Raw genomic sequence first — 23,314 nt, 5'->3', positions numbered from 1 at the left:
AACTCATATATCAACAACTTAAACATAAATCGGACTCAGATAATAATAACCTCAACAATGTAACATCAAATCAGATATCAATAAACCAATACGAAAATCCAACAACATAGGGTCAGGTGTTAGTTCCCTATAATGCAACTATATGCTGCTAACAAAATGGATCGATCAATATCGTCTCTCAAGACGGGACAATGATAGGACACACCTCCTCATCGCCACTTATAACGTCATACATGACGGGACAATCATAGGACACACCTCCTAATCGCCACTTAACGTCACACAAGACGGGACAATCATAGGACACACCTCCTGATCGCCACTTAGCATCTCGCAAGATGGGACAATGATAGGACACACCTCCTCATCGCCACTTGACTCAAGCCCTATATGCCAAGTCAGACAATAACAAAGCCCACCCAAGGACCAATCCAAAGTAACCACATGTTCCATCCACTAGGAAGCAGTAACGACAGAAACCAGTAAACGGCCGAAGCCTCTCAGAAAACATTTTCCAAATTCAGCATAATAATCATAATCATCTGCCAATCAATATAAACATCTTCATCTCAAACACAGGCAGTGCGATAAAAGCATGCAAGACTCAAAGACGCTCTAAAACCGAGTTACCCTTACCTTCGTGAGTAGAAGTTGGGCATGGAAATTGCGAACCTAGAACAAAGAAAAACACAATCATCAACACAAGCTTCACTAGGAGCAACAAGATCTACTAATACTAATCGAAATCGTAAAGAAAGCCTCTAAAGCTTCAGAGTTCCTATTTAGGCACAAATTGACAACGGAGACTTCGTTCGCTAAAACGAGCATAACTCGAGCTACAGAACTCAGAATGACACGAAACCGGCGCCAAAATTTCGACAATTGAAAGAGCTACGCAATGGCTCAGGTCATAGAGACCCAAAAATTATTTTTGGACACGGTACCCAAGCAATTAGGTTTCGGCCACTATGGAAAATAGGGTTTTCGAACTTTTTCTTCGATCTAAATCAATTCACAAGGTAGTTTTAGGGTAAAACTAAGGCAAAGAAATTGTCGGAACAATTTTCGGACAATCAGGTCGAAATACGACTATCCAGGGGCATTTTGGTCCAAAATAAAGGCTCAAAACTTCAAAGTTATCAGTTCGGAAAACAAATTTGACAGCATTGATCCTCATGACATCCGTGACAACAAATCCTAAAGGCACGAAGTCAGATTACAGCTTTTCGATAATAAAGTTTCGAAATGTGCGACTAATGGGGTTTTGAATCAATTTTTCAGATCTTGGACAACTGAATCGCAATCGGCGATTACTGACAGAGGTTTTAGACTCATGGGAACATAAGGAACATAACCCAACCAAGAAATCAAGGAAATCGGACAATTTTAGAAAAAGCTCAAAACTGTGAGCACAGAAACGACTTCAGAAACGCAACAGAAACAGTAAACAGAGGTAGGATTCATGCTAGTTACCTCAATACCTAGAAGTAGGGACGAACTGCACGAAGATTGGTCAAGTTTTCGCGAAAATTTCTCCTCTCCTCCTCTCTCCTTGCTCGCGGCCTTGAATGGGTGAGAATGAAGAGATTTTGCTTTTTCGAGCTATTTATAGGCAGGTGAAATCGCGGGGAAAATGAAAATTTCGCGATTCCGATTTTTGCAGCACGTCCACCGAGGAATTCTAAGAGAGATTCTGGCGTCAGAATTCCAGAACTCAAAACAATTATCTATGATTTGGGAAAAACGATATCTAAAATCCCAAAGGCGGTGTAAGTTAATCTGTCCCGTTAAACTACTTTTTGCTGTGATGCTCAGACGACAAAACTTCCTTCTGAAGAAAGATTGGAAATGTCGAAACAAATCTGGCAACGCGGACGGAAACTTCGTTAGAAGTCCCGAATAGAAAAAGTCTTCATCCATCGCTCGAATCTAGGGTTTCGAAGCAAGGAAATTAGCGTCGTCGGACTTCCGAAAAGTGAATACTATCGTGCGTACAGTCTAGAGTTCCGAAATGAAACGCTGGTCGAAGGAAAAATAAAGAAAATCTTTAAATTTTCCAAGGATTCGAAATCTCACTTAAAACGTTGCTCTAAAGCGAAATTAGCTTATTCTGGACACGCTTGCCATAAGGCGGGTATGCAGACGACTCGCTCTAATTCCTAAAATGACTACGCAACATTCCTCAAGCAATTCCTGAACTTTATTCTTCATTAATCTTTCTCAAATATCAAACTCCTGTCACGCTTACACTGATTCTACGCGTGAGTCGGAAATTAGCTTGTTCTGAAAATCCAGGTCTTACAATACTATCCCCCAAAAAGAAAGTTTCGTCCTCGAAACTTAAGGCTCAGTGAAGAGTTCCGGATACTGTTCCTTCATCCTCTCTTCTAGTTCCCAAGTAGCATCGCCCGTGACTTGGTTCCAAATCACTTTTACCAGAGGAACCTGCTTGTTCCTCAACTGCTTGATCCTACGTTCCTCAATCCTCATTGGTGCCACTTCAAAAGATAAGTTGTCTCTAAGCTGAATATCATCTTCCTTGATGATGTGAGAGGGATCAGGAATATACTTCCTCAATTGTGACACGTGTAGCACATCATGAATCTTGGAAAGAAAAGGTGGCAACGCAATCCGATAAGCTACTTTACCGACTCGCTCGATAATCTGATACGGTCCAATGAACTTCGGTGTCAGCTTCCTCGACTTTATCGCTCTTCCCACTCCGGTAGTTGGTGTCACGCGAAGAAACACATGGTCTCCCGCCTCAAACTCTAACTCTCTCCGTCGTGTGTCAGCATAACTCTTCTGTCGACTCTGTGACGTCCTCATCTTCTCTTGTATTTGCTTCACTTTCTCAGTAGTTTGTTGTACTAATTCAGGTCCAACGAGAAGATGTTCGCCATCTTGAAACCAACATAAAGGAGTTCTACATCTCCTCCCATACAAAGCCTCATAAGGTGCCATTCCAATACTAGCATGAAAACTGTTGTTATAAGTAAACTCGATCAACGGCAACAGCTCATCCCAGCTTTCTTGACTATCCAGAACACAGGCTCGCAGCAAGTCTTCCAATGACTGTATTGTCCTCTCTGTCTGTCCATCCGTCTGAGGGTGATAGGCAGAGCTCAACCTCAACTTCGTCCCAAGCGCCTCGTGCAACGCCTTCCAGAAATGCGAAGTAAACTTCGGATCTCTGTCAGAAACAATACTCGATGGTACTCCATGAAGTCGTACAATCTCAGCGACATACACTTTTGCAAGTGCCTCCACATTGAACGTGGTCTTCACCGGTATGAAATGTGCTGACTTCGTCAGACGGTCCACAATGACCCAAATGGAATCAAATCTCTTCCTCGTAGCTGGCAAAGCTACCACGAAATCCATAGAGATACTGTCCCACTTCCACTCCGGCACATCAAGTGACTGTAACATACCCGCAGGCTTTTGATGTTCTATCTTCGCCTTCTGACATGTCAGACATGCCGCCACAAACTCTGCTACATTCTTCTTCATTCCTGGCCACCAAAAATTCAACTTTAGATCTTGATACATCTTTGTCGATCCCGGATGAATACTCAATCTGCTCTTGTGACCTTCGTCAAGAATCATCCTTCTCAACTCCATGTCCAATGGTACGCAGACACGTCCTTTGCAACGCAGAATGTTGTCGGTTCCTACCTCAAAATCCGGCGCTTTTCCCAAAATGATCAAGTTCCGTTTCTCGATCAGCTCCTCATCTAACAGTTGTTTCACCTTGATCTCGTTCAGAAAATCACTAGTGATCGTCACCATCCCAAAGCTCAATTTTCCAGGTGTCACTTGCATACCCAAACTGAGGTCGCGAAAAGTCTCGATAAGTTCCAATTCCTTAATCATCAACGATGAAACATGAATTGTCTGGCGACTCAGTGCGTCTGCTACAACATTTGCTTTTCCTGGGTGGTACAACAAAGTGAAATCATAGTCCTTGATGAATTCCACCCAACGCCTTTGTCTCATATTCAGATCCTTCTGATCGAACAGGTACTTCAAGCTCTTATGATCACTAAAAACAGTGAAAGTGCTCCCATAAAGATAGTGCCTCCAAATCTTGAGCGCAAATACCACAACCGCTAACTCCAAATCGTGCGTAGGATAGTTCCGTTCATGTATCTTCAATTGCCTTGAAGAATAAGCCACAGCCTTTCGGTGTTGCATCAACACACAACCCAAACCTTGGTACGAAGCATCGTAGTAAACCTCGTAGGGTTCCTTCTCTTGTGGTAATGTCAGAACTGGCGCGGTCGTCAAACGCTTCTTCATATCTTGGAAACTCTGTTCACAATCCTCTGTCCAAGCAAAAGGTTGGTTCTTCCGGGTGAGTTTCGTCAATGGTCCTGCAATCTTAGCAAAACCTTCGATGAATCGTCGGTAATATCCAGCTAAACCGATGAAACTCCTTATATCTGTCACAGTCTTAGGACGCTCCCATGCAAGTACCGCTTCCACTTTACTGGGATCCACAGCAATACCCTCCTTTGAGATGACATGTCCTAAAAACTTTACTTCTTTGAGCCAAAATTCACACTTTGTCGCGTTAGCATACAGTACCTTATCCCGAAGAACTTGTAATACTTGACGTAGATGTTCCTCGTGTTCTTCACGATTCCTCGAGTAGATCAAGATGTCGTCGATGAACACCACAACGAAGCGATCCAAGAATGGATGAAAGATCCTATTCATGTAGTCCATGAATACAGCTGGTGCATTCGTAACTCCAAACGGCATCACCAAGTACTCATAGTGCCCATAGCGTGTCCTAAACGCCGTCTTTTGAATATCCTCATCCTTGACTCTAATCTGGTGATATCCCGATCTCAGGTCAATCTTCGAGAAAATAGCAGCACCCTTCAACTGATCCATCAAATCGTCAATCCTTGGCAACGGATAACGGTTCTTTATCGTGACTTTGTTCAACTGTCGATAATCCACACAAAGTCGCGATCTTCCGTCTTTCTTCTTCACAAGCAGCACTGGCGCTCCCCACGGAGAAACGCTAGGTCGGATAAACCCCTTCTTGGTTAAATCTTCGAGTTGACTCTTCAGCTCAGTCAGTTCTGCCGGTGCCATACGATACGGTGCGATTGATATAGGTCCAGTGCCTGGGACTATATCAATTGTGAACTCCATATCTCTGACCGGAGGTATTCCAGGTACGTCTTCGGGGAACACATCCTCGAAATCTTGCACAACAGCAATTCCTTGTACTCCATTCTCCTTAGCTTCCACCACGGTTGTAGACATGAGAGAACTCAAAGCTCCTTTCCTCAAAGAAAGCTTTGAAAAGTACGAGTTCAGGAACTCAGCGAGTCCAGCATCGGGAAAGATAACTACCTTATTGGCGCAATCAAGAAGAACATGATGGTGGGACAACCAATCCATGCCTATGATCACATCCAATCCCTTGAGAGGTAAACAGATTAAGTTTGCTACAAACTTCTTATCTAGGTACATCCAAGGACATTCCAGACATGCAGTGTTAGTTACTAGACTCTTAGATGCAGGGGTAGACACTGTCAAGTCAAACGGTAGCTTTGACACTTCTAGCTTTAACCTTGCCGCACAAGCTATATCTATAAATGAATGCGTAGCACCAGAATCAAATAGCGCGATAAGGGAATTACCCGCAATCTCGCAGGTACTGCGGATCAGACCATCGTCTTCCTCAGCTTCAGTTCCACTGATCGAGTAGACCCTTCCACCAGCAGTAGGCCTCCTAGCCCCAGCAACATTTGCAGCAGCCTCAACTTTAGGAATCCTGCACTCTGCAGCAGTGTGGCCTGGCTTGTTGCAGTTCCAACACGCCGCAAGACTCTTAGAACAGTGGTTGGCATAGTGCCCCTTTTTGTTGCACCTGAAGCAAGTCACATCTTCCCGATTCCCAGATGGGGTTCTTAGTGCAATTGCATTTCCACCAGTAGGATAAAAGGACCCAGAAGTTGTCCCCCTACCCTGAGGACGAACATACGGCTTCTTCTGGAAATGCCTACCCTTGTCACCTCTTCCTTGGTTAGTCCTAGCCGGACCTCCACTTCCTTGGTAAGGCTTGTTCAGACCTTGGAATTTGCCCCTTGCATTATCAATGGCCTCAATCCCCTTGGTCTTCTCCACCAGCACTTGGTAGCGATTCAGTCCTAGCGGTTGCACCGCCCTCTGCAGCTCATAACACAGCCCCTCAATGAATCGCTCACACATGTAGCCTTCATCAATCTGTCCTCTAAAGTAACGGAAGTGTTTAGCCAACGACTCCAACTTTGCAGCATACTCAGCAACGGTCATGCCTCCTTGACGGAGTCTCAGAAATTGTGCTTCCTTAGCGGCTCTAGCACTTCTAGGAAAGTACTTGTCCAAGAAAGCTCCACGGAAACACTCCCAAGTGATGGCTTGATGGTCAGCCTCCATCATAGCCCTAGCCCCACGCCACCAATACTCAGCTTCACCCGTTAGCAGGTAGGTTGCATAATCAACTTTCATCTCTGCAGTTGTACGCAAGAAGGTAAAGATCTTCTCCAACTCTTGGAGCCATAAGTCAGCTTCTTCCGGATCGAAGCCCCCAGAGAACTTCGGCGGATCCTGACGCTTGAAATCATTCAGACCCCTGGTCTGAGCAGCAGCTAATTCACGTTCCTCCCGCTGAACACGGCGAGCATTCTCTTCAGCTTGGTTTTGTGCAGCCACCAAAGCAGCAGTAGCAGCACGTTGAGCTTCAGCTTCCTCCCTTGCAGCAGTGTTAGTAACTTGTTGTGCCATAAGGGCAGTCAGATTAGCAATAGCTTGCTCCATCGGATTCATGCTGTCTGAACCTTGAGTCTCGATCGGTTGTGGAAACCTCCTGTTCCTGTTTTCATGAACAGTCAAAGACCACAACAGATACTCAGGCCAGAACAACACAAAGTTCTATAATAACTAACTATGTATATACTTATATCAAATGTATAATTAACAATAACTAGCATAAGGTTATTCACTTACGAATAACCTTCAAAAATAATCTATATAAACAGTAATCAAGCACACTCTTCCTCCGATTGACACCCCATCAATCGGTCTCAGAGTTCAAACATCTTAAGCAGGCACTCTACCCAAAAGCTCTGGTTTTCTAGACCAAAGCTCTGATACCACAATTGTAACACCCCAATTTCTCAACTGAGGAGTCACATTAGTAACCTAACAAAGTCTAAGGACCAATCTGCAATCCCTAAAAACCAAGGGAATTTTTTTTCTGTAAAACAACTAAACACTTCGGCTAAAAGGTTGGAAACATACCATAACTTTATTTAGATAACTTGTTTCTCGATATACAGTAATAATAGTTTACAATACCATAAGTAAGGTTCAGAATAAACATGCGCACTTTAACAGTGGCGGAAGCAAGACTTTAATAACAGAGTTCTCATAAAGTAAAAGAGACTCCAACATAATCCACAAGAAGAGAAGCAAAGCTGCTTCTCATACCTCTACTCCACCGCTTACAACTCGATCTCCAACTCGAGTAGCTATGCCTCGGCGGAAGGATCTCCATCGCCTAATAGCGTTAAGCGCCCAAACAACAAGTAGCAAATAGAAAGGGTTAACTCCATGCAATTACCATGTATAAAAGAGAAAAATCATGTTGTTCGAATTTAATTACCTGGCATGGTAAATAACTAGCAACATAACTCAACTCATATATCAACAACTTAAACATAAATCAGACTCAGATAATAATAACCTCAACAATGTAACATCAAATCAGATATCAATAAACCAATACGAAAATCCAACAACATAGGGTCAGGTGTTAGTTCCCTATAATGCAACTATATGCTGCTAACAAAATGGATCGATCAATATCGTCTCTCAAGACGGGACAATGATAGGACACACCTTCTCATCGCCACTTATAACGTCATACATGACGGGACAATCATAGGACACACCTCCTAATCGCCACTTAACGTCACACAAGACGGGACAATCATAGGACACACCTCCTGATCGCCACTTAGCATCTCGCAAGATGGGACAATGATAGGACACACCTCCTCATCGCCACTTGACTCAAGCCCTATATGCCAAGTCAGACAATAACAAAGCCCACCCAAGGACCAATCCAAAGTAACCACATGTTCCATCCACTAGGAAGCAGTAACGACAGAAACCAGTAAACGGCCGAAGCCTCTCAGAAAACATTTTCCAAATTCAGCATAATAATCATAATCATCTGCCAATCAATATAAACATCTTCATCTCAAACACAGGCAGTGCGATAAAAGCATGCAAGACTCAAAGACGCTCTAAAACCGAGTTACCCTTACCTTCGTGAGTAGAAGTTGGGCATGGAAATTGCGAACCTAGAACAAAGAAAACACAATCATCAACACAAGCTTCACTAGGAGCAACAAGATCTACTAATACTAATCGAAATCGTAAAGAAAGCCTCTAAAGCTTCAGAGTTCCTATTTAGGCACAAATTGACAACGGAGACTTCGTTCGCTAAAACGAGCATAACTCGAGCTACAGAACTCAGAATGACACGAAACCGGCGCCAAAATTTCGACAATTGAAAGAGCTACGCAATGGCTCAGGTCATAGAGACCCAAAAATTATTTTTGGACACGGTACCCAAGCAATTAGGTTTCGGCCACTATGGAAAATAGGGTTTTCGAACTTTTTCTTCGATCTAAATCAATTCACAAGGTAGTTTTAGGGTAAAACTAAGGCAAAGAAATTGTCGGAACAATTTTCGGACAATCAGGTCGAAATACGACTATCCAGGGGCATTTTGGTCCAAAATAAAGGCTCAAAACTTCAAAGTTATCAGTTCGGAAAACAAATTTGACAGCATTGATCCTCATGACATCCGTGACAACAAATCCTAAAGGCACGAAGTCAGATTACAGCTTTTCGACAATAAAGTTTCGAAATGTGCGACTAATGGGGTTTTGAATCAATTTTTCAGATCTTGGACAACTGAATCGCAATCGGCGATTACTGACAGAGGTTTTAGACTCATGGGAACATAAGGAACATAACCCAACCAAGAAATCAAGGAAATCGGACAATTTTAGAAAAAGCTCAAAACTGTGAGCACAGAAACGACTTCAGAAACGCAACAGAAACAGTAAACAGAGGTAGGATTCATGCTAGTTACCTCAATACCTAGAAGTAGGGACGAACTGCACGAAGATTGGTCAAGTTTTCGCGAAAATTTCTCCTCTCCTCCTCTCTCCTTGCTCGCGGCCTTGAATGGGTGAGAATGAAGAGATTTTGCTTTTTCGAGCTATTTATAGGCAGGTGAAATCGCGGGAAAATGAAAATTTCGCGATTCCGATTTTTGCAGCACGTCCACCGAGGAATTCTAAGAGAGATTCTGGCGTCAGAATTCCAGAACTCAAAACAATTATCTATGATTTGGGAAAAACGATATCTAAAATCCCAAAGGCGGTGTAAGTTAATCTGTCCCGTTAAACTACTTTTTGCTGTGATGCTCAGACGACAAAACTTCCTTCTGAAGAAAGATTGGAAATGTCGAAACAAATCTGGCAACGCGGACGGAAACTTCGTTAGAAGTCCCGAATAGAAAAAGTCTTCATCCATCGCTCGAATCTAGGGTTTCGAAGCAAGGAAATTAGCGTCGTCGGACTTCCGAAAAGTGAATACTATCGTGCGTACAGTCTAGAGTTCCGAAATGAAACGCTGGTCGAAGGAAAAATAAAGAAAATCTTTAAATTTTCCAAGGATTCGAAATCTCACTTAAAACGTTGCTCTAAAGCGAAATTAGCCTATTCTGGACACGCTTGCCATAAGGCGGGTGTGCAGACGACTCGCTCTAATTCCTAAAATGACTACGCAACATTCCTCAAGCAATTCCTGAACTTTCTTCTTCATTAATCTTTCTCAAATATCAAACTCCTGTCACGCTTACACTGATTCTACGCGTGAGTCGGAAATTAGCTTGTTCTGAAAATCCAGGTCTTACAATCACCCTCACCATGTTTCCCTCCTTCCTCTCACGCCAGCAACCACCGCGTGCCAGCCGCCACCACCGCTCCCTCCTCACGCGAGCCAGAGCACCACCACCTTCTCCCTCACGAACCAGCACCATCAAGCCATCATCTTCCTCTTTTCCTTACCTCTGGTTCAGATACGAGCACACCACCAACGTCCAGCACCACCGCGAGCACCATCATCACCAACATGATGAGAAACAACAGAGAAATAGAGGAGAAACCAAACCCTAGCCGCCACCTTCAACCTCCGATCTCCGGCGAACCGCTCACCTTTTGGAGAAACCAACACCATGGCTAAACTCCCCTCATCATCCGCTTCAAAACCCCTCAATCAATTTGACGATCGGCCACCGTCACTCCGGCGACCACCACCACCGCCACTGGCGTTTCTCCGACGAGCTTTGTTCTGAGAAAGAAGACCAATTTCTTGAAGCCTTTGTCATTTTTCCTTTTTTTTTGTTTTTAGTTGATAAAATCCACGTGGCATTAGAGAAAATAAAGGAAAAAGTAAAAATAATATCCACGTCAGCTCCTCCGTTAGGATTTTAACGTCAACCTGACGGAGGGGCATTCGGTGTACTTTCTCAAAACAAAAGGGGTACAAACGTTTACAAAAAAAGAGTAGGGTTATCATTTGCACTTTTAAAATACATCAGGGGCACCAAATGCATTCAAGCCAAAAAACTTCTAAGATTTATCGAGAGGTGTTGCTCGAGAGTTGAATTATATTTGGGTGGCTAACTTCTTGACTCCTTGTCGTAAAACTTGGAACAGAGAGCTGGTGGAGTTTTTGTTTTGGTCACCTACGGCCTAGCGCATGCTGGCTATCCCTCTATCACTACACTACTGAAGGCAATTATTCAACAAAAGATATGATATCATTTCATTAGGAAGAAAAGGTGTACGAACTTGGCATCTTCGTCAAACTCACCCTTCCTACTTGCTAGTCGTTGGAAAATTTTGTGGAAAGAAGACTATTTGTCCTAGTGCAGGGAGATAGCTTATCGTGCTTGTCTGAACATCCTTCTGATTCGATCTAACTTGATTGGTAAGGGGATATAGAGGACTCAATGGCCGGTGATGTCTTTCTGCACCTGAGATGACACATCATTCAATTTCTGTTTGCCTTATTTTACAACCTGTGGTTTTCTTGTTGCCTTGGTATGAGAATGGGTCGTGTTAACTCTGTGCATGATTTTATCTATGATTCTTTAATCATAATTGATGTTGGTAGTGAGAGAAATCTTATATATTTTCTTTATTCTATTTGGGAGGATCGAAATATGTTATCCCGTAACCAGCTTGTTGCCTCTTTAGTCTCTCTCTCTCTCTCTCTCTCTCCCCCCCCTTCTGTGTGCTTCTTTGTTATGTCCATTCTTGGTGGATGACAGTCCTCCACTTCAACCGACTTTTTAGTGAGCTTCCTTCGACGTGGACACGGTCTTCCCATGGAGTGATGAAGGTCAACTTTGATGCTTCTGTTACGGCGTCAAGCTTAGTTGGGTTTGGCTCCATTGCTTGGGATGACTCTAGTGATGTTCTTGCCTCAACAACGTCAGCTTCCATGGAGGTTCTATCTCTTGTTCTTGCAGAGACTATGTATTTTTGTTGGTCTCTCTCAGTGGCTTTTGATCTTTGAAACCGACGAGTTTTCTTTTAGACAATCTACATGCTTTTTTTTAGGCTTGTTAGAGACATTCCGAGGGTCTGTCCTATTTATATTATTCAGTGTTTTAACTATTTTTAAATTGAGTAAAATACATTCTCCTCTCTCCTCGCTTGAGATTTTCCAAAATGTCACGTTGCTCCATTCTTAACTAAAATCTATACTCCACCCCACTCACTCTAACAAGTTAACTACATGTTAAAAGATGCTAACATAATATTTTCTTTAATTCAAACTAATAAATTTAAATATTTAAATAATAAAAAAATTCCTTTATCATTTTTTGTTACAAGAAGTTTAAGATATTTACAATTAAATATTTTCACAATATTGTATAGGAATATCAATAACATTTAAGTTTAGAAATAGAAATTTAGACTAAACAAATATTTTTATTTTTATTTTAACTTATTTTCATGATTAATTGTACTAACAAAATTTCATGATGAATTAGATGACATTTATTCCAATGAAAATCCTGAATTTTTTTTTTTTTTTATGATTGTTCTGATCACCTTCTCAGATAGTATGTTATTAGCTTCATGGATTGGTTGCACTTGCAACATGCAGTATTATCTTAGCAAATAAAATGAGAAATGCAACAAATAAGAGATGATTATTCTTCTACGCTAGGTGGTTGGTCTACTAGAATAACTGAATAAGGTATAGTTTTATATCTCAAAAAAATGAATTTAAATTCTTAGTAATCTCAATCACATGATGTTGTATGTCCTCGAATGATAGTTCAAATAATAAGAGCTTGAGGATATATGAGTTGAGTGTGGGAAGTCCAAGAATCAATTCCTAGATGGTGCAATTTATCTTTCCAATGTATAAAAAAAAACATGATTGAATGATAATTAGAGATTACAATAAAAAGTTAAAATCTAATTAAAATATCTTAAAATTATATAATCCAAGATGAATTTTATGAAAAAAAAAGGTCATCTAATATTTTAAACTATATTGTGAGAATATTTGTAGCTTTCGTCCAACATATAACACAGTCAATTGTTACAAATAAATTATTATAAAATATCAATTTTAAATATCTTAAACTTTTTTAAATAAAAATAATAATAAAGTTTTTCTTATTATTTGAAAATTTAAATCTATTAGTTTGGAATTAAAGAGAATATTCTGTGAGCATCTTGACAAACTTGGTAGAGTGGGTGGGGTAGTGTGTAGATTTTGATTAAGAATGAGACTAAGTATCATATTGACAAACCTCAAGGGAGGGGAGTGTATTTCACTCTTTTTAATTTTATTGATTTATCTTGTGTTTGTAGATCTAATAATTTTGTGGAGGATGGTTTGACCAGACAAGTTTTTCTGTTTGCCCCCGACCTTGTTTCCTTCATTCACAACATGATGTACCGGTAACTGCGCTTAAAGTGAAGTTTTTTCTAAAAAAAATAAAAAACTTGTATATGTCCCTTGTGTTCCCATTACGCACATCAAGAGAAGAGACCCTTTACTTTTTTTTTTTGAAATGGAAATTGTATTAAACGAAAGATCAACTGGGCACAACGGTTACCAAAGACTCGACCTCGTGGGGACCTCCTTAATCCAAACGGTTTGGCCATAAGCCTCCGAATGGCGAGCAAGATAATTCGCTACCTTATTCCCCGAATGCTTAACAAAAGAAAACTCAAAAAAACCAAAACAAGAGGCTAAATGCCTACAATCCAACAACAGAGAAAATAAATAAGAGCAACCCATATCCTTCCTTTGCCAAGCTTGGTAGAGCGTCAAACAATCTGTTTCCATGCATACGCGCCGAAAGCCTAACTCCATTGCCAACACAAGGGCCCATCGGAACGCACCTGCTTCAGCCATGAGAGAATTCAACGTAGCTATGTTTGGAGCTGTTGCAGCGGCCATGATCTCACCCTCCGAAGTTCGAGCAACACACGCGTAACCATCATCTCTGTTTTGCTTCCAAGCTGCATCAAAATTCATTTTAATCACACCCGCACCTGGTTTGGACCACCTCGACGACATAGGTGGGGCAGCTGCTGGCGGGAGAAGCTCTGGTGGTGGCATCGTCAAGGAGGAGGCACGAGCCAGAAGTAACTCTAGCTGAGGAGCCTGACCACGGAAAATCAGAGCATTGCGGGCTTCCCAAATCACATAGCACAGCGTACAGAAACTGGCCAACACCTCAGGATCTACAACCTTAACAAATTGTTGCACAAACTCATGGAATTCCACTTCATCTTCCAGGTGCAACCCAAGCATGGAGGCGAACCACCAATGACGGACTCGCGAGCAAAACAACAGAACATGCCCTGTAGATTATAGACACTCGCCGCAGAACGAGCAACACTCATCAACGTCCACACCGTGGGAACGAAGGGAGCTTCTCATCGGGAGGATTTTCAGATAGCCTCGCCAAACAACCTCCGCGCACCTAAGAATCGTCGGGGCCTTCCAGAACAACTTCCAAAAAGAGGTTGGCACCTCGTGAGCGGAAGATGATGAAGCCAGACCTGTTGCACTCTTGCTCCTCGCCACTACATAACCTGATTTCGTGCTATATTCTCCATTAACGATATGAGGCCAGTAGAACACATCCTCTCTTGGGGTTACCTGGAGGGGTATTTTCAAAATCCCAGCAGCAGTTACTGGCCAGAACATAAAATCAACCAGCTCATGGTTCCAACATTGCTGGCCCGGATGGAGCAAATCAAATACCCGCGTGACACCAAGCTCTTGAGCCACATCCTCTTTGTAGATCAATGGACACCCAGAAAGGAGCCACCGCTCATCCCCAATGGGTATGTTGGCACCACACCCTATCCTCCGCACTGTTTCACCTTCCAACAGGCTACGGGATTTGTTCAAGCTAGACCAAGCTATGCTTGGTCCCTCCCCCCCCCCCTTTTTGCTTCCCACACTGATGAGTTAGGAAAGTAAACTGCCTTGTACACTTGAGACATAAGTAGATTAGGATTATGATGAATGCACCACCAATTTTTACCCACAAGAGCAGTATTAAAAGCTTTAAAATCTTTGAATCCTAAGCCCCCCTCCATCTTTGACCGACAAATATTGTCCCACCTCATCCAATGCAAACCACGCTTGGACGCGTCCCCACTCCAGTAAAAGCGGCTTATCATCCCATCAATCTCTTTGCAAATTCCATCGGGTACAATGAAACAAGACATGACATATGATGGAATTGCCTAAGCTACTGATTTTATAAGCACCTCACGACCAACCCGCGATAAGGACTGCTCCTTCCAACCCTTTACTTGTCTACACAATTTCTGGGGAATTGAGTTTTGGGCCCTCCATATGGGGCTCCGCGCCCCACCTGTTTTTTTTAACCCATAAATGCCCTATGGAAATTAAAATTCCGTATTCACTAAAATAGAATACGGAAGTTAAACTTCCGTATTCTATCTCTGAAAGTCATCACCTTTTCCACCATTACTCCTCCCTCCACCAACCCCTCCACCATTACTCCTCCGTCACCAACCCCTCACCAGCCCCCTTAACCCCCTCAATGCCTCTAGACCACCCTCTCTCTCACCCTCTCCTACCTCACTTTCATCCTCACTTTCATTCTTCCTACCACCACCACCAACTCCTTCATTGGCAAGCTCTCCACCATTGGATGCAACAAGATAGCATTTGAGGTAAGTGTTGTTGGTTGTTTGTTGTATGTTGTTAGTTTAAGTAGATGAAGTGGTTATATTAAGTAGTTAGATTAAGTAGTTTAAGTAGTTAGAATGATGATTTTCTGAATTCTGAGACGTGATAAAATACGGAATATAAATTTCCGTAGTTAATACGGACATTTATATTCCGTATTAAATACGGATTATAAAGTTCCGTATTCAATATGAATAATAAAGTTCCGTATTCTCTTCCAAGGATGACAGAATCATTTTTCTTTCATGAATCACAATTGATTGAAGTTGGATTGCACAATGGTCAACCTGAAGAGGCCACTACAGAGGTGCCACCACCAGCATTTGTACCCCCGTGTATAAGTATAGATGTCTCGCATTTATTTACAACTGATCAGGTATTATTTGAACAGATTTTTGCATTGTTTTGAAAGTGTAATATATCAATTCTTATTATGTCTTGATCACCCTTGTTTATGCCTTGTGTGTTGGGTATGCATCATTGAACATATTTTCCCTACCCGTGATGATCTTATCAATTGGGTTCATGGAATTGCGATTGAAAATGGATATGTTGCGTTGATCACAAAGTCAGATAGCGGTGGGAATGGAAGCAGAAAAGCTTATGTCATGTTGGGGTGCGAGAAGCATGGTAAGTATGTTACCTACAGAGACCCTGACTTTGTTCAAGGAACGGGAACACAAAAGACAGATTGTCCTTTTAGACTAAAAAGACGACCTATGAAAAATGGCATATATAGAGATTGGCGGCTAAAGGTGATGGAAGGTACACACAACCATGAACCAGCTAGGTCACTACTTGGCCACAATTTTGTTGGTGGTCTAAATTCCGAAGAGAAGGAGCAAGTGGAAAAAATGACAAAGAGTTGGGTTCCACCGAGAAAGATGCTGTTGACTTTGAAGGAAAACAATCCTTTAAACTTGACTACCATATCTCAGATTTATAGTGCTTGCAAGAGGTTAAGAAAATCCCTCCGCGGGTCATTGACAGAAATGCAACACTTGTTGAAGAAGTTGGACGGTGACAAGTACGTCCACTTTGAAAGACATGAGCCTGGATCGGTAGTCATTAGAGATGTATTTTGGGCTCATTCAAATGCTATTAAACTGTTCAACACATTTCCGTATGTAGTGATTATGGATTGCACATACAAGACAAACAAATATAAAATTCTCTTGCTTGAGATTGTTGGACTGACTTCCACAGATAAGACATACTCCATAGCCTTTTGCTACATTGTTAATGAGGGCACATATGACTACGTTTGGGCACTGGAGTGTATGAAGTCCCTATTAGCTGATCAAGCCATGTTGCCTAAGGTGATTTTTACTGACAGGGATCTTGCCTCATTGAGTGATGCTAAGCAAAGCCTTCCCAACACTACCCATTTATTATGCTTGTGGCACATCAACAAGTTTGTTTTGGCAAAGTGCAAACTCTATGTTGGTATAGATGATTTTGCTGAATTGGTTATGGGGAAGTGGGGAGAGGTGGTGGATGCTGCAACAGTTGAAGAATTTGAAGTTAAATGGATGCAATTGTTTAATATGTGCAAGGACAAATACAACAACTTTACTTCCTATTGTTCTACTACATGGTTGGTCCACAAGGAGAAATTTGCCAAGGCATGGACAAATCATGTGATGCACTTTGGAACAACAACAAGTAACAGGTACAAAAATTATATGAGCTTAATTTATGCCTTGTTATATGTTTTTCATTTGATAGATTGTTTACAGTGGAGAGTTAATAAGATATCTATTTGTTGTTTGCAGGGCTGAGGGTGCACATGCCAGTTTGAAGAAGATGCTGCGAGATTGCAAGGGTGACCTGACCACTTCCTGGGATGCGTCGCATAGTTTGACATGTAATCGACATACTGAAATATTAGCATCGCTTGAGCGCAGTATTCACAGAATTGATCACATTTTCATGTGCCCATTTTACACAAATATTAGAGGATTTGTGTCAAACAAATTCCTGCAGCTCCTTGATGCTGAACATATAAGAATGAAGTCCTACTCTCTAATCAATTAATTCTATTTGTTATTGAAAGTGACACTTTTGTGAACTTGCAGGTTATGAAAGAATTCCATATGAGGCAATTCATCCATTCTGGAAGAGACTGAGTTGGGAGCATGTACCTGAACCTGTTGCAGATACTATCAGCAACTATATTTGCGGCATGAACCATGGAGATATGCAACCAGAAGTTGAGGCATTGACACATTATTTCAGTTCTTTGGATACTGGAGGGCAGAGTATGGTAAGGAGGAAGCTTCAAGCGATCTATTGTCCTGAAAGCAGTTCACTTTGTACTCCTGAGGTTCAGATAAGGTCCAAGCGCACTCTTAAGGCGAATGAAAGAAAACCACCCAAGGTTAAAGCAATATGATCCTTGACTCGTGATCCTTCAGGTTTTGAACATGTTGATAGGGAGATCAAAGAGGCAAAGAAGGCTTCACAACCACCAAAGAAGAAGAAGCTGAAGGTATGAAAAACGGTAGAAAGGGGGGGTTTGAATAACGTTTTCAGTATAAAACTTCCACCTTAAAGATTTCGACAAATCTTTCGAGAACTTAAGTGCTAAAGATAAGAGATAGAGAAGCACACAAGGATTTTATCCTGGTTCACTTGATAAATCACTCAAGCTACTCCAGTCCACCCGTTAAGGTGATTTCTTCCTTCTTAGAATGAAGGCAATCCACTAATCAGGTAAGAGTTACAACTGCACTTGAAACCTACAAGTGACTAACAATTACACTGACTTAGCTCACACTAAGATTCACTCTCTTAGTCTTCTCTAGGATCCGATCAACCTTGATCTCCTAAAGGAACTAAACAAACTGTTTATCAAAGAATTGTTTACAAGAGATTTGCTTCTAAAAAGCTAATAGTAAACTCAATGAATTTCAGATGAAAGAAAGCTTAGAAGAATTTAAGTTTGTCTTGCGCGTATGTGAATGCTTCTAGCCGTTTCTTTCAGTCTTCAGCCTCTTTATATACTCCAAGGATTAGGGTTGAGCGTTGCATGGGAAATGCTACCGTTGGAGGGCAGTTCTGGAAAATCCAGCTTCTGCTGTGTCTGAGACTGTTAGGTAGGTCGTCAGGAAGGTACAGTTGCTTTTGTACTTGGATAGCGACTTGACCTTTATACCTAGGAGACTTCTGATCAGGGGATGCTTCATTTTGGAACTTGTGAAGCCGGTTGATCAGAGTCAGAGGGAAAGCCCAGATCCTCTGACCATTGTTTCTTCTGATTCTGAACTCAGAGAGGAAGAACATGGTCTTCAGAGTATCTTGCTTCTGGACAACAGAATTTCACTAATCAGCTTCTGGATCTTCAGAGTCTTCTACACCATCAGAATATCTGAGCCTTCAGTGTTTCTTGGTTATCAGACTTTCTGGATCTTCAGAGCTTCTAGTGACTGAGTCCACATCAGAGTTTGTATAACTTCAGAACTTTTGAAGCTTTTCCACTGTTCATACTGAACATGGTGAATGCGAAAGCGTTGCTTGGGTTGCTCTTTATACACAGTGCTTCTGATTTGTGTGAGATTGAGTTGAGGTCAGAGCCTGTAAATAGCACATTCAGAAAAACACGTTAGAGTACCACAATTGTTCATATCAAAAGGTTAACTTGTAATCATCAAAACATAGAGTTGTACTACTAGATCAAAACTTGATCTTACAATCTCCCCCTTTTTGATGATGACAAAACTAAGATTTTTGATGAACAATTCTTAAACATTAAACTGAATTCACTCAGAGTTTAGAGATATAGAATAAGACTTATCCTGATGTGAATAGTTTATCTTGCTCATTCTGAATTCAAGTCACTGCTTGATTCTGAGCTTAGCTCCCCCTGAATCTAATACTTGATGAAAACGTTAGTAAAGTCTAGATTCTGAGCTAAATGATATAAGAGTTCAGAGTGAAAAACTTATGACATAGATGAAAATCGAGTAATCAGAGCGCATAAGTGATCAGAGTCACGGACAAGGTATCAGAGTCTTGGGTATCAGAGTCAACTTAGAATCACTTCAGAAGAAGTGAAATGTATTCCTTGTATTTGCCCAGTGACACATCTATGGTCATGAAGGTGGAACTCTTAAATTCTCCAAAAGAAAAAATAAATCACACTAACACATCTTACACATCAAAAACTGGGTTTACTCCCCCTTTTTGTCATAAGCAAAAAGCTTGGGGTGTGAAAAACTTAGCTTGAAGTACAAGGTACTCCCCCTTAGAGAAGGTCTAAGTTTAAAGAAAACGAAAACGATGCAAGAATCAGAGTTAGGCGAAATGAATAGAAGAGTTAATGCAAGAGAAGAACGTTTACCACCGGTCAAGGGAGTAAAGAGAGGGGTCAGTTACCAAGAACTTAACCTCGAGAAACTGTAGGAGCATTAACTGTCAGAGAGAAAGTGAAGCCTATATAAAGCGTTGGAGAAAAAGGTAAGCTTCACACCTCGAACAATTTTCAGTAAAGAAAAAATGGCACCATACATCGTAGCACTAGAAGAGCTGAGGAAGAAGGCCTTCGAGGAGGACTTGTTCCTGAACATCAGGCATCCAGAGGGTACAACGACCATCTCGGAGCTGACACGGACACTGCTGGAGGAGGACCTGCGTCCAGAGTTGAAAAGAGACCTGAGGGAATTTCTTGCCTTCGTGGAGGAGGTGCAAGAACTCAGCCGGCTTGAACTCAAGCTGCTGGAAGAAAAAGAGAGTTTGGAAGAGAAGCTCAAGACTGCAGAAGAGATTCTGGAGAGGGATGAGCTCAACAACATCCAGCATGCACTGGAGCGTCTGGAGAAGGATAGGTCAGAGCAGCGCCAGGAGTGCAGAAGAATGAGGAGGGATCCTCCATTCTAGACTTTAGGGAAAGAATGTATGATGTAAACATAAAGATATTATGAATAAAAAGTTTTTTGCAAACATTTGTGACACAAATATATATAGTAATGCATAGATAAGCACAAATGAACAAATTAGAATAATTAAATAAAAAGAAACAGAGTTTAACAAAAATAAAACAACGTTAAAGAAAAAGAAAAACGAAGAGATCCTAAAACTAGGGTTTATCAGTGCGACGCAGAAGTTCCATCATCATGTGCTTCATTTCAATTAGCATGGATTCATGAGTGTCAAGACGCTGTTCCATGATGTCGAGTCTGGATGAGCTTGACTGAGTAGAACCGGAAGGAACATTCTGAGCAGCTTGAGGATCTGGAATGGAAGCAGAAGCAGCAGGAGTAAACACTACTGGTGCAAGTGCTTGGCATCTAAGAGCTTCAGCCTCAGCTTCAAGTCGTTCTGCCTCTAATCTGGCTTGTTCAGCTTGAGCTGCTGCTTGACGTGCAGCTTCTTCTGCTTGAGCTTTCTTTCTCTTGGCTTCTTCAATAGCTTCAAGAAGCTTATGTCTCTGTTCTTGTTCATGAAGAGCCACCCTTCTAGCAAACCTTTGCTTTGCAGCCTCAATCCTCTGACTTCCCTCTGCATGCAGGAGCTGCATCATAATTGGAACTTGAGCCACTAGCCAAGTGCCCAGATTGTTCCACTCATCAGCCACACGTTCAACATTCTTACTTAGGTCAGTCTGACCGTGCACATTGCGTAGCATCAAAGAGGCTTCATGATAGAAAATATTGATGCACTCAGAGAGAGATGTGGGTCGGAGGTGAGTATAAGGAATTATGGAGAGGTTGGTTTCAGGAGAGGCTGGGTGATTGCTGCTGTGAGCTTCAGAGGCACCTTGTGGAGAGCCAATGTTAAACATTTGAGCATTGGGTTCAGAGGTTCCAAGGTGAGGTTCTGAAGTCTCAACCAGAGGATGGGGTGATCTAACCGAGGATTGGTTAGACACAGATTGTTCTGGTTCAGGTTCTGGTTGAATAAGCTCTTGTTGGTCAGGGGCAGGGTGAGCTTGTTGAGCCAAAGGGTCTGCCTCTTGTAAAGGATTGGCCAAGATAGGTTCATCTGGGTCAACTAGACGTTCAGGTCTAGGGCCAGGATATCTCCTAGGGCTTGGACAAGTGAGATAATACTCTTCTAAGGTAGACACCTTTTCTTTTCTGACCTCCATGAATTTTCTAATGGATTCAGAGTTATTGGAGGGAGAAGAGTCAGCAACATTGGTTGGGAAGGATACAGGTGTAAAGGCTGTGGAAGAGTCTGTATCCGTGGGTCTGAGAGCCAGTCGTTCTGATGCTCTTGGGACAGAGTGATCAGAGGTTCTGGGTCCAGGTTCCGTTTGGGTAGGCTCTGGTTGTTCATGAATGATGGGTTCAGAAGTTAATGGGTTATATGGAATGGTGATGGGAGAGGTTGGTTCTTCTGACCTAGAGGGTTGGTTCTGGAGCAAATTCCAGAGAGGTGCTTCAGTAGGGGAAGGTTGAAAGAACGAAGACCTTGGGGAATGTGGTGGAGAGGTGGTTTGTGCAGCTGGTTGGGATTCAGGAATAAGAGTGAGGGGATTTGAAGAGTGTTTGAGCATGGCAGATATGGGGAGTGCATCAAATAAATTCAAATCATCATCAGAAGCAATTGCAGACTTACTTGAATGTGCTGATGATCTTGTCACTCTGGCAGGAGTTTCAGTCCTTCTGACCACTTCAGCAGCTGGTTCCACCCGAGTAGGCTTCACCACGATTCTGACCTGCTTCTTCTTCTTCTTAGGAGGACCATCCTCATTATCACCATCATCACCATCATCAGGCTTGCTGGTTTCATCTTGCTTCCTCTTGGATTGACCAGCCTTCTTCTTTTTGATCAGAGGGACATCTGATTCCTCAGAAGATTCTTCTAGGATCATCTTCCTCTGAACTTTCTTCTTGGGAGGAGAAGGAAACTCTGGAGCTGGCGGCAGTCTGCTGAAGAAGTCATCGAGATCAATTTCGAATCCTTGAGCCCTTAGGTCTTCAACATAGCACCTAATGGCGTCAGGATTGTCTGCCTGAGTCCACAGAGGGTAGTCATTCAGAGGCATCCTTCTACTTTTGATCTCAGAAGATGTGTCTTCATGGGCAGGAGCAATCTTCTTCTTGATTAGGCCCATCTTTTTTAGAGAGTTTGCCGTGAAGACATCACTGACAATGGTGGTCAGATCCTCTGTGCATCCAGCATTTATCAGATCTTGAATGAGGCCACTCTCAATGAAGAGATCAGACAAAAGTCTCCCGAAGGGAATATACTTGATCGCTGACTTGATGGAGGCAGTGGTACGAGACTTCCGGATACATTCCTTCAAGTAGGAGAACAGGAAGTAGGGTAGGCAGATCTTCTTCTGGTCTTGGATGAAGAACAACATCACCTTCTGGTTGAAGTTGATGTAGTCTGGGGAACTGCCCTTTGGTCTCTGGTTTATGCAGTGGAGCAAAATTTTGTGCCAGATCCTGAGCTTGGGATGAAGGTCCATCACCTTGTAATTCGTCTTGCCCGGTTTGTAATTGGTGTACAGGGCCTGGTTGATTGTATCCTTGGTGCTGGGTTTCAGCTTCGATTCCGTGAGTTGGAAACGATACCCAAAAGCAGTGTCTGCACCCAGCAAGTTCACGAAGGACTTCTCTGTGATGATGATCTTTCTTCCAAGAATGTGAGATACCACCTGAGTATCATCGCAGTCGGCGTGCTTCCAGAATTCCTTGATCAGTTTATCATACACCGGTCCTCGAAGTCTGTTGAAGTAATTTCCCCAACCTTGAACTTGGACTTCAGGACGAAGATCATACCCATTTGTAGCCAGGTTGTCGAGGTCGAATCTCCATTCCGCCAGGACTTGAAGTTCCTCAGGAACATATACGCAGTGAACGACACAGCCCCGTTCTGCAATTGGAATAATCTGCTCTTGAGCTTGACCTTGATCTGGTGTCGGATTCTCAGGGCCCCTTTGACCCGTTGCTAGACCAACTACCATGTGAGGGAACTGGGTTGCATCTGCAGTAGCTCTTCTGGT

The 23,314-nt window shown here is 42.3% G+C and overlaps 1 protein-coding gene across 7 annotated transcripts in view; it reads left to right on the top strand.

Annotated features, from left to right (window-relative positions):
• LOC130731472 (exportin-T) overlaps positions 1-23,314 on the top strand; it is a 45,724-nt gene that overhangs the window by 14,873 nt on the left and 7,537 nt on the right. The window contains exons 8-9 of one of the 7 annotated variants that reach the window (XM_057583779.1): positions 15,624-15,733; positions 15,931-16,049. The exons of 1 other annotated variant lie outside the window; for it this stretch is intronic. In XM_057583779.1, the coding sequence (XP_057439762.1) occupies positions 15,624-15,698 (75 nt within the window). In that variant the 3' untranslated portion in view covers positions 15,699-15,733; positions 15,931-16,049. Of the gene's footprint in view, positions 1-10,805; positions 11,376-11,447; positions 11,839-15,623; positions 15,734-15,930; positions 16,050-17,132; positions 17,372-17,435; positions 17,621-23,314 lie in introns of those variants that run through there. 5 more of the 7 variants (XM_057583778.1, XM_057583780.1, XM_057583781.1 and 2 more) reach the window with 5 other exon arrangements.

The sequence above is a fragment of the Lotus japonicus genome, chromosome 1 (assembly GCF_012489685.1).
Source record: "Lotus japonicus ecotype B-129 chromosome 1, LjGifu_v1.2".
Taxonomy (NCBI): Eukaryota; Viridiplantae; Streptophyta; class Magnoliopsida; order Fabales; family Fabaceae; genus Lotus; species Lotus japonicus.
This window is presented reverse-complemented; position numbering and strand designations above follow the sequence as displayed.